Source organism: Dipteris shenzhenensis, chromosome 14 (genome assembly GCF_047967505.1).
Source record: "Dipteris shenzhenensis isolate YYH24624 ecotype China chromosome 14, Dip_SZ_1.0, whole genome shotgun sequence".
Classification (NCBI taxonomy): domain Eukaryota; kingdom Viridiplantae; phylum Streptophyta; class Polypodiopsida; order Gleicheniales; family Dipteridaceae; genus Dipteris; species Dipteris shenzhenensis.
In genome coordinates, this window is record NC_141609.1 from 28,793,437 (window position 1) to 28,805,437 (window position 12,001).

General features: G+C 43.8%; 1 protein-coding gene across 1 annotated transcript in view; it reads right to left on the minus strand.

Moving 5' to 3' along the window:
* The window catches only part of LOC147894433 (putative LRR receptor-like serine/threonine-protein kinase At1g06840), an 81,228-nt gene that overhangs the window by 1,064 nt on the left and 68,163 nt on the right, over positions 1-12,001 (minus strand). The window contains exons 18-19 of the mRNA XM_087384415.1: positions 319-569; positions 29-163 (exon numbers count right to left, since the gene is read on the minus strand). Coding sequence (XP_087240541.1) covers positions 29-163; positions 319-569 — 386 coding nt within the window. The remainder of the gene's footprint in view (positions 1-28; positions 164-318; positions 570-12,001) is intronic.

Below are 12,001 nucleotides of genomic sequence, written 5' to 3' on the forward strand. Positions count from 1 at the left end.
AAGGCATGATGACATTGATCATTATCACCTCGCGAACAAGGTTTTTCCCGTGAGAAATTGGCTGCATGCCAGTGATCAGCTCCAATAATACCACTCCAAAACTGTACACGTCACTTTTGTCTGTGAGTTTGTGTGTAAGAAAATACTCTGGATCAAGATAACCCTGGCACAACATGATATCTCCATTAGACTCAACAAGTCTGTGAGATACTCTTTCAAATTATCAAATTAATTTTAAGTATCTTTAATTGAAAATATTAGATGTAGTTATACAAAATAGAACTGAGCATTAGATCTGAGGCTGTAAAGACATCTCACCGGTGTTCCTTTCACCACTGTGGAGACGTGGCCAGGAGCGACACCTTCTACATCAGATATAGGTGCGAGTTTTGACAGGCCAAAATCTGCAACTTTTGTATTGTTCTTTTCATCAAGCAGGATATTGCTAGCCTTGATATCTCGATGAAAAATGGGAGGACTAGCCTCAGTGTGAAGATATAGGATGCCTCGTGCAGACCCTAGGCCTATCTGGAGTCGTGTACGAAAATCAAGAGGCCTTTTCGTACGAGCTGCCAAAATCAGAAGATAAATAATCATGTCATTCCTTTATATCTCAAAGATGCCAGTTCCTAAATAATAGATATTATCAATGTAAATCATAGAGGATGCTTTGATTTTGCATACTAGGACAATCCCAGCAACAGGTAGAAAATATGCTTCTTTCGTTTATCTGTTGTTACTAACATTTGCAAGTTATTTCTAAAAGACGAGGCTTAATATGTCATATTCACCTAAAGATTATAGTAAAACACCCTAACTACTCAGTGACCTTGAAGAAACCAAAAAATTGCACCCATAGTGAATGAACCTTAGAATATGCTACAATGGACGTATGGGGATAGGCATTAATACAACATGAGAATATATATGGGATAACATGGCTATGGGAATACTCAAACATCAGCAACTCATGTATATTCTTGAATTAATTTAAATCTCATTCATACGTCTCTTCATTTTTGTATTTGAAAGGGACGAGCAAATTAAAGCAAGATTAGAATGTATATGAGATCAAACACATAGGGGAATACTCGAATACCGGCAATATCATGTATAATCTTGTTCAATTTCAATCTCATGCATACATCTGCTTGTCTGTTTATATGAAGGGGATGGATATTTATGCTACATGAGGATATATTAAAAACGTCTATGCAACATTAGAATATTATGAGGATCAATATTTGAAAAGAGTTTTGCATTAATGTCAAAAACAAGAAATAATCAAGTAAAAGAGAGATAGCAATACTCGTATTGTCAAAAATTAGGACATGTGACCAATGTCTTGCCTCATATATGGACGTCAGCTCCATTGCCTCAGGGAAACAAGACACCTGCAGGGTGCTTAATATATAGTGATGGTGGTGTAGATGCCCTCTGTGGAATGCTCAAGTGTGCAGCCCAATGGTAGTGAAACGTGGTAGCAATATGTAAAGGTGCTAATAACATACAAAACCATGCATGAAGCCCGATGTGTTGCCCTTGAAGCGAAAATTTTACTGAGGAAAACTGCATGAGACATAATGACAAGCAAAAGAATAGTTCCCTGGTCAATCTGGAGCGGTTGAACGAGCAATTCTAATGCTGTATACTGTCCTGGGAAGGTGTCTTCTACTCTCTGCAGACAATGCTCATGCCTGCTCCCAATCCTGTCGTTGCTCTGTATACTGCTAAAACCAATGTTTCCACTCAATCATGATTACAGAACTAGTATTTTTCTTTTTCTTTGACCTTACGTGTATCTCAGGCATGAACTAGTATACAAGGGAGCTCACAAAGAGGTGGTGTCCATAGTCTTATGCTACTTCTGTATCAATAATTATTTCCTTGAAATAAGTTTTAAAAAAATATTCCAAGGGTTGAAAGTTTGTACCACCATGACTGCATTATGCAAGATTATCAGGAGCAGCTCCCTGTCTGTCGTACACCCCCCCCTCTTCCCTAGATCTTCCCCTCTATATTCCCCCTCCCTGCCATCAGCCTCTTGCCCCTGCCTTCTGTGTCAAATTCGTTGCTGAGTAACGGCCCAGAAATCTGCAATTTTTGGCTGTTGTACAAATTGGGGCACCCTACTGTGAGCTCGCCTCTTTCGAAGTCTAGGCAAGCTCCAATCTCCAAGTACATTTCCAGCTGCAAGCTGCTCAACTCTTCAGCTTCGATTGCGCCTGCAAGCAGTTGAATGTTTGAAGCCTTGGCCAGCTCCTTTCTACTGTTTCTTCTGCACCTGCAGGCTGCTCTTGATTTGCTTCAGTTTGTCTGGTTCTAGCTCTGATTTTATGGTCAGGGAAAGATAAAAAGTACAGCAAAACTATAAGCTTCAGGTCAAAGGAACTCGACTCCCTTCAACAGCTGCAATTAGTTATTTTACAGAATCTGTATTGGCAGCAAGTCTCGAGGTGCTAAGCAGACCATTTCAGCTCCATTTCAGCATCCTAACAGCAGCAAGATCCTCTCTCCCTGCTCAGTTCCCTCTACCTCTCAGCTTCTGCCTCTCCCTCTCAGCCCCCTCCCTCCGCGTAGCTCTCCCTTGGGTTCTCTAGCAACCCTGCTTCCTTCTCCCCTCCTCTTCCCCCTCTTTCTAGCCTCATCAAGGCAACGAAAGGATCTTTTTTGTGTTTGATTTGGCCTCCCATCTTTGATTTTGTCAAATGGATCCCCATTCGGGAAATCCTCGACCGCTCCCACTGGCCACGAGGACCATCGTTTTTTCAAAAGACAAGCTGCTGCAATAATAAAAAAACATGTGGAGCTTGCGAGCTCCACAACACTATTCGAACATATCCATGGGTCCCACCCTTCCAAATTACGGCTAGGGACTGGATACTAGCGGCCTTACTTTAGACCCCCACCCGACACCTTGCGGATATTCAACTTTTGGGACTAGGTTTCTTTGAGGTGGCCTTTGACACTGCTGGAGCTGTGAGCACAATGCTCAAAGCTAGTCCTGTAGTGCTCAGTTCCAGGAAGATTTTCCTCAAGCCTTGACTGTTGGCTTCTAGCCAGTAGAGGAGGACAGGCAGATGACTTGTCTCTATCAAATTTCCAAGTTTAAACCAAGTTTATGATTGGATCCTTACCACGATTGGTGCTGCCTTTGGATTGGTCACACTGAGATTCCCTCCCTTCCTAGTTTACCCTGTTCGACGGCAAAGGCCGTCATATCAGATGCAATTACTAGACTTAGAGCCCTTGTTTCTGACCCTGACATTCTGAAAGACCACTCCAGTGCCCTAATGATTCTCTACTTCGGTAGAGAGTTGAGATTGTAATTAGACAAGACCAAGGCAGGATCTTTAGGACCTTTAGTCATTTCATCAGGGATTGCCTAAGAAAGATAAGAGGCCCAAAAAGCCTTCTAGTGCAGCTTTCGAGACAGAGTGCTCCTCCACCACCGCTTACAAGTCCTACACACACTGTGCATCCTCCCCTCCCTATCACCATGCATTGCATTCTAGTTAGAGGCCCCTTCTCTAGGATTGATCACTTGGGGCGCGTTCTGTTGGTGCAGCACCGCACCTGGTCTTCATCACCTATTCGAGGCATGCCAGCGGGACCCCACTTTCCTTATTACACAGGGGACGTGGGGACCGCTCGAGGGCATCCCACAGCACCTAGCAGAGGCTGATACAGGAGTCCGGGAGAGGCAGCCAGTCTGGGAGATTATTAGCAGCATCACAGGGTGGCACATCTGGACCTCGCGCTGCGCGCAGATCCTAGGTGGCACCTCCTTATCTACTGCCCAGATCATGGCGGAGATTTGGAGTGAGATTATTCATACTCTCAGAGGCCAGTGGGACCAGATTCAGGGAGACTCCCGGGCCGGTCAGGAGAAGCGGAGACGCTTCCTCCGGGCTTGGGACACACAGGGCCTCTTCTTCGCGCAGACTACGCAGGGCCTTCGGTGGCATTACTCACCACCCCGATGGCTGTTCATTCATACTCGTCTTATCCCTCCGTGAGAGGATGGTTTATTTTGCTACCTGTTAGGGCTGCGTCCGATTTGTGAACGCAGCCGTCAGCTATAAGCTGACCTCTTGTATCTTGTTCTCGAAGTAATATAATTAGCACTGTTTTTTCGGCAAAAAAAATAGAGGCCCCTTCTCTTGACACTGGCCCAGTTCCGATTGTAGCTATGGATATTCCTATCCTTGTTACAGCTAGTGATACCCTTGACTTACCCTAGATGTTCAGGTACTCCTAGCCTAGTTTGGGTTGAGGCTAGGAATGATGCTCTCCGCTTTTTGTTCCACATTGACCCCCATCTCAGCAGCCCCCTTCCACATCAGCTAGACAATCTTCATTTCTTGATCATGGCAAGAGTGTGGCTTCAGCCTCACAACCGGGGATTTTACGGACTCCGGAGCCTTTTTTGTTCCAGTGAAACTCCTCTTGTCCTCTCCTTCTTCTATTGGTGACATGGTTCTTGGTGTTCATGTTGTTAGGGTGTCACCTTCCACATGCATAGGAGTACTTTCCCTGAGGACTTCCCTCTATTGCAGCAACATTACGGTAGGAGACCTCATGTGTAAGAGGGAAGTGTTTCCACTACCGTTCAGTACGGTCTTCCACCCATCTTCATCACACGGATGCAGATTCTTACCTAGAACATTTAGGGCATTGGTGGTGTGCCTCATTGCTGCCAAAGGCAGCTGATCCGTAATCAGCTTCATCCATGTGTTACTGGTAGTCCTATTGATATACTTTTTAATCAGGAACAGTAGGGATTGTACTCACAGGCATCAGAGGAGGAACATACATTTCAATCGTCACAATGGATCCTATTTTTAATTGGAAGGAATAGGGTTGGTATTCTCAACCTGTATGCCCCAACAGTAGAGGGGATTGTATCCTTTTTTGGAAGAAACTTCTCTCCAGGGCCCCTATAGAAGACTCATATGGATCATTGGGGGTGACTTCAACATGGTGGAGTTACCCTTAGACAAGCAGGGGGTAGAGAACGAGGCATTCCTTCACTTGAGAGAGCAGTTTGGGATGCCTTCCTCTTTTGGTTCAATGGTAGAGATGCTTGCTTGGTTTGAACTTTGATGATGCCTTTCACACGCACCCACAGTCACTCGTGTTTCCATGGTTGAATGGGAGACCTCAGATTCCCATCCATGCACATATTGATAGATTCTATGTTGATGAATGGGCTTTGGATAGAGGTGGCTCGGTATGCATTTGACCAAGGATTTCCACCTCAGATCACACTCTGCTAGTTTTGATGGTCCTTGAGCCTCACTCCAGAGGACACTCTGCTAGTATCTGACTTCTAGCTGCCTTTTATGAAGAAGAGGACCTCACAAAGATAGTTTTAAAGATCTGGGTTTCTCATATGTAGGGCAGGGTGCCATCTCCTTCACATGTGGCAATAGCCCTTTCTCAGATTAGTGATCGGTTGCTAGCACCAAGAGATAAGAGATTCTCAAACAAGAAGCTAGCCTCCGCTAGTAGTTGGCAGCCCTACAGAGGGAAGAGTAGAAATGACCTGCAGATGCTTGGATACAGGACCGCTTTGCTGCAGCAAAGGCTCATCAGCAGATACTGCATGATTAGAGAGCAGAGTATGCCTTCCATGCACGCGAGTCATTTTGGACTTAGGTGGGAGATAGATAAACACTTCTTCTCTACTCTAGGCCCAAGACATGTGTCTCACAGCTTGGATGCCACTCCTCAGAATCTCACCTCTTTTAGGGAAGTCTTTAATTTATTTTATACTACAGTAGGCACATCACACATTAGTTGGAATAAATCCAATGGCTTTTAGATTATTGATGAGGACACTCTTGATTATTGATGAGGACACTCTAGGTTGGGGGGTTGATATTGGTTAGAGGGGTGTCTCTATCAGGTACTTGGGATGCTAGGTCGGTATGGGTATCTCTCCTTCATAGAAGTTTGCTCCTATATTATAGAGCATTAGGAGGAAACTCCTTTTTTGGAGTTCAGCCAAACTGACCTTGCTTCTAGGATGGTGGTTGTAAGTAGGTTTTGCTAGCCACGGCATGGTTGTTTGCTCTTGTTGGTGCCATTCTAGGGATTGCATCAATTAGTTCAAGGGGCCCATGATGAATTTTCTATGGAGTGGACTTCATGGTTAAACAAACGTGGCTTGGCACTCCCCATGCGGGAAGGGGGTCTTAAGACCATTGATCTGGACTTGCAGTGCAAAGCCTTGCTTTGCATGCTTGTAGTTGAAAAGAGCGATGGAAAGATTTTTTTATTCGTTGCATTTAGTCTTGTACTCCTTCATTGGAAACTGGATGGATAGTATCAAGTGGATCCTCACTTCAGCCCATCCCAAGATCTCCCTCCTCCCCTCTTATGTGTGCTGCTATGGAACACGGAGTGCGACCCTCGCACCTGGCGCACTTTCCGGTGGTGACATGTGGCATGTTCTGCCACTTCAAACATGGTATCATAGCGGGTTTCGACCATCTCAACTCTCTGGTGACGACACGCGGCGACTAGCACAGCGGTACCTACCTGAACTGCAGTTGATTGGTGGCTAGTGGTGGCAGCATGCAATCAATTCATGTGCTGGCATGCTGCGAGATGTGGCGATCCACGAAAGCGTGGACACTGAGGGGAAGCTGCTATGTGTGACAACTGACGGCACATTCACGGGAGGTGAAAACCCGCATATGCGCTATCCGCAAGTTGACTTGACACTTGGTGTGTGCGGCAATTGATTGGTAGCTCTACGTGTGTGGTCATGCTGTTCGGAACTGTGCTATGTAAGATGGTCAGTCCAGCTCTGTGATTGGTGCTCAGTGTGGTCAACTCGAAGATATTAGGACCACAAGTGATACTACTGGGAGTTGGTTTTTTGATCCGCCTAGATTCATCATATAGCTTTTGTGCAAACTGCTTTGACCTAATATATAAAGGCTGCGAGTAAGACCCCGGCACATGGCACAGTTCCCATTGGTGACACGTGGCACATACGCAAGCTTCCCATGCCGCCTTCTTAAGCTCGTTCTCAAGTAAAAATTAGGAATTCTTGTCTAAACTCAAACCAATACTCTCCCCACTTATCACACGAGGTCAACCAGGTTATCCGTGAGGATCTACTACAGCTACACACTTTTCGGACCTGGTTGGAACCGAGTGAACTCCCAGTGAAGCTTAGCTTTTGCAGAGATCACTTCTTACATATCACAGCGGAGGGTTTCATTGACCCACCAGGATACACACAGATTCACCTACCCCACTCGATGAGGATCTCTCTTGGGCAGTTCTGGGTCTCTTCACACAGACTTTGCATCGAGAGCGGCAGAGCAGAGCGACTACCCAGGGAACGGCGCATATGCATATGTGACATACAGGAGGTTGAGACAGAGGAGCATTTCATCTTCAGGTGTCCTGTGTACTATGAGATCCGAGGACGTTACCACTGCCTCTTCAGAGATAGTTATGGGATTTTAGCCCATTTCCTCTCCTACCCAGACCAGCGGTGTTTGGCAGGTTTCATTCATGAGGCACTTAGACACCGCGAGAGGATACTCCGAACACGGAGACAGGAGCAGACTTCTTCCTCGGTTGATCCCTCTCAGAGCTCTATCACGGAGTTCTTTCAGCTAGATCACATGGACCCCAACGAGACGAGGCCTCGACATGACCATGACCCAGAGCCCGTGACCCGACAGCTCAGACAAAGGGTCGACACACAGATCACACTTGGAGACATCCCCTCCTTGTTTAGAGTTGGAGCCCGATCGACGAGGGTCACAGTAGCCCTGGTTAGACGTAGAGCTACGACCAAGAGACGTGCCAGGACCGCACCTCTGAGTGGCCGACAGCACTCTATTGCCGACTTCATGCCTCCACTGCCTCATCCATCCTGATATCTTGCTGTTGCTGGGGATGATGATGATATTGATGATGATGCTGAGATTGATATATAGTCGACCACCGACATGACTATGTTGTACTTAGGACTTAGTACTGCCATTCTGCATTTTTGGCATTTTGCATTTTGCATTGGTATGGACGCTCGTTTAGTAGCTCCACTACCACAGCTCGTTGTATCAGGATTTTCACAGTCTCATAGACCCATCGGTCTTCCGAAGACTTTAATAAACTTTCTTTCTTTCTTTCTTTCTGGGATTTTGTCAATCTCTCTCAAGTTCATTCACCATTTATATGCTTTATTACTCAGGGAAAGACAAGATTCCACAACTTGATTTTCAAGAGATATATTTCTAAGTCAGTGGAGACCTTGCCATTTTTTGTAGGAATATATTAATAGCGTCCTTATTTCTTTCTTTTTTTTCCCATTATAAATTGGTGGTTCGAGGTCTTTCAAGACGTTTGAGGTTTGTCTCAGTCAAGAGGTAGATGTTTCTAGATTCACAATCTGCTGACTTTGAAACTGCTGAGTTTCTAATGAATCATTGATTGAGTTTGAATGAGTTTCTATATCAAGAGAAATGTTTTCTAGTTCTATGAATTCCAAATAAGGAGTTACATAATCATCATAATCTACTTCCTCCAAATCCATAGATTCCTCATGGGGATCTTCTTCAGCAACAACCACTTTTTCTTTCCTCGCTCTAACTCACTTTTCGTAGTTTGATTTTCTTTTCTTTTTTTTTTGCAAAAAGAGACTTCTATTAAGTATTAAAGAAAAACCGTTAGAGCAAGCTCCATACGGGATACATCATGCAATGCACGAAAAGCTCAAGAGCCAAAAAGAAAGGATTGAGGCTGATAGTGCCATCTCAATCCGGTAGAAACCTCCGAGAAAAAGGGAGAACCCCTCCAAACTCGAAGAAATATAGTCCTTCTAGAAGAGGCTGCCTGTGAAGGGCCCTGCATGCTAGCCCATATGGCTATCAAAGTGTGAACCGTGTCAGTCCAAATACCCGTGAACACCTGTGATGGGTGTATCTGGGTGCCATCCAAGGCCTCAGTACATCTGGCTCTCCAAATGTGCCAAGAGGAAATGCTAGCCAAAATCTCCCAAGAGGTGTCCATAGTTTGATTTTCTCACTCCGGAGAAAATAGTAGTAGCTACCTTCCCCTTATTTGTTTGAAGTCCTAGAATTCAAATTTTGATTCGAATAAATCCCCTTTTGATACGCGACTTTGCCTCTTGATCTCACGTCTGATGTCAATGCTCTTGATCCCGATTTTCAAGGTCAATTCTCAAAATTTCACGTGATCAATCCTTGCTTTAAAACATAAGAGGTTGGAATAAATTAGATACTTGCTTTTGTGAAGGAAAAAGAGAGGGGTGAAAAGGACTTATGATGTGGGTTTTTTGAAACTACTAACTATAGTTTCTAATGAATGAATGATTAACTTTCAATCAGTTTCTATTAATAGAGGTTTTCTAGATCTATGATTTTGAATAAGGAATTCCATAATCACCATAATATACTTCCTCCAAATCCATAGATTCCTCATGGGTATCTTCTTCAGCAACCACTTTTTCTTTCCTAACTCTACCTCACTTTTCATAGTTTCGCTTCTCCCACTCCAGACTCATCATGGAATGAGTTCTTTTTAAATAAATAAAGCAAAAGCTTTATCTACAAACGAAAATGTAGTATCTAGCTTCTTGTTATTTGTTCGAGGTCCTAGAATTTAAATTTTGAGTCGACTAAATCCCCTTTTGATATATGAACTTGCCTCTTGATCCCGACCTCTGATGTCAATTCTCTCGATCCCAATCTTCGAGGTCAATTCTAAAAAATTCACGTGATCAATCTTTGCTTAAGAGGTTGGGACAAAATAGATATTTGCTTTTGTGAAGGAAATGGAGAGGGGTGAAAAGGCCTTATGATGTGGGATTTTTTAAACTACTAACTTTGAAACTGCTTCAGCTAGAGTTTCTAATGAATCATTGACTGACTTTGAATGAGGTTCTATATTAAGAGAAAGGTTTTCTAGTTCTACGAATTCCAACTAAGGAACTACTTCAGCAAAACCACTTTTTCTTTCCTTGTTCTACCTCACTTTTTGTAGTTCGCTTTCCCACTCCGGACCCATCATGGAATGAGTTCTTTAAAAACAAAAGAAAAGATTTATCTACAAAGGAAAATGTAGTATCCACCATCCTATTATTTGTTCGATGTCCTAGGATTCAAATTTTGAGCCGAATAAATCCCCTTTTGATGCAGGAACTTGCCTCTTCATCCCAATCTCCTATGTCAGACCTCTCAATCCCGATCTTCGAGGTCAATTCTCAAAATTTCACGTGATCAATCTTTGCTTTAGAACAAAAGACATTGGGCTAAATTAGATATTTTATTTTGTGAAGGAAAGGTAGAGGGGTGAAACGGCCTTATGATGTGGTCTTTCTTGTAGGGTCTAATGACCTTTAGCATGGTGTGGCTTTTTTCCCTTCATTTGTCTTTCTCTATCCAAGTCGACAACAACCAGCAGCACAGCGACTCAATATCTACTCCTACTTAGATCGTGATTCCTCCTACCTTTGTGCCCTTGGAGGATATGATCCTGAACAGAAAATTTTCCAAAAAAAAAGTTATTCGCAAACCATTACTTCATCAAGCCCTCGACCCAACACGAGGCCTGTGAACATCTGAGAAATGCTTGGGGAAGATGCTTATTGTACTTTCATGGCTTTGATTCCCACTTCCTACTTTGAAGAAGTCGAATCCTATATAATGAGAAATGCACTTAGCTAGTCTACAATTCTTCATAAACGAGATGCTCCAAAGGTGTGCGATTCCGATGGAATACGTACTTAGTCAGGCTTGACAAAGGCTAAGAAGAGCTATGGGAGCGCATAGGCCGAGGTTGCAAATTCTGCTGAAAAGTGTAAATTACAGCAGCAACACCTCTCTAGCAATATGGAAGGAGCTGAATGAGCAAACTGCATGAACAAGTTGCACTATTTGAACAAAGAATGTGAACGAACCCGCTCTAATACTAGTGTGAAGGTTATTACAATTGAGGTGAAGGTTACAACAATTAAGGGTTCTAATAGTAGTGTGAAGGTTACTACAATTGAGGGCTTCTGCTTCAGATCCATCCCACCATGGATTCTGCACACGTCTCTTCTCTAACGATGTCCCTCCTCGCTGCCTTGTCGACCTTCTTGCTTCTTCCCTCATGACCAACCTCTTTTGGAAATATATGGAACCCTCCCCTGAACCCAGTGTTTGTCATTTGGGACACCATCTTAGTGCCATTTGTCCTTTAAGGACCTTCACTTAATAGGCCCGCTCCTGAGCCTTATTGCACACCATACCTGATGCCTAATCATAAGTATAACCTTAGCCTCAAGCCCTATTTATCCTGTGAAGGGTAATATTAGTTAATGTCCCACTCTTGCAAGCATTGTCAAGCCCTCACGGTCTCCCCCCTATATCCTGGTCTCGGTATTACAGTTGACATAACATGGACTGAGTTTCCTTGCCATTGACTGTTGACATGTGGCCACACAAAAGGCCACATGTAGCATTGTGGTCAACCTTACGGCTTGTTTTTTAATAACTGTCACAAAGATCACCATCTCACAAAAGACCAAGGATACCATTACCTTTGAGTTGGGATCACCATCAAATGGAAAGGCTGGTTGCAATCACCACAAATCCATGATCATGCAGCAATGATAGCTTCCTGAGCTTCAACAACATGTTTGGCACCAGCAGCTTGGAGTGGGTATCCCATTGAGAAGAGTGCCGTGAGTGGAAGGATTTCATAGAACAACATTCAACACTAGGTGCTGCAACATTTTAGTCTACCATGTAGCAGTGTAAGGGGGTTGATATATGACAAGCACGTGATGTGGCATGGGATGAGGGAACCACATTCTTGTTCTGTTTCCCGTTCTATTTCTCAAATTTCTACTCCCGTATCCACCTACAGTCCATGAAACCATGAATTCGCAACAAAATTCATAGCATGGATGATGAAGCCCAAATTTGAGTGACATTTGTAATAATATGCTGATGTATTTCAGTTTATT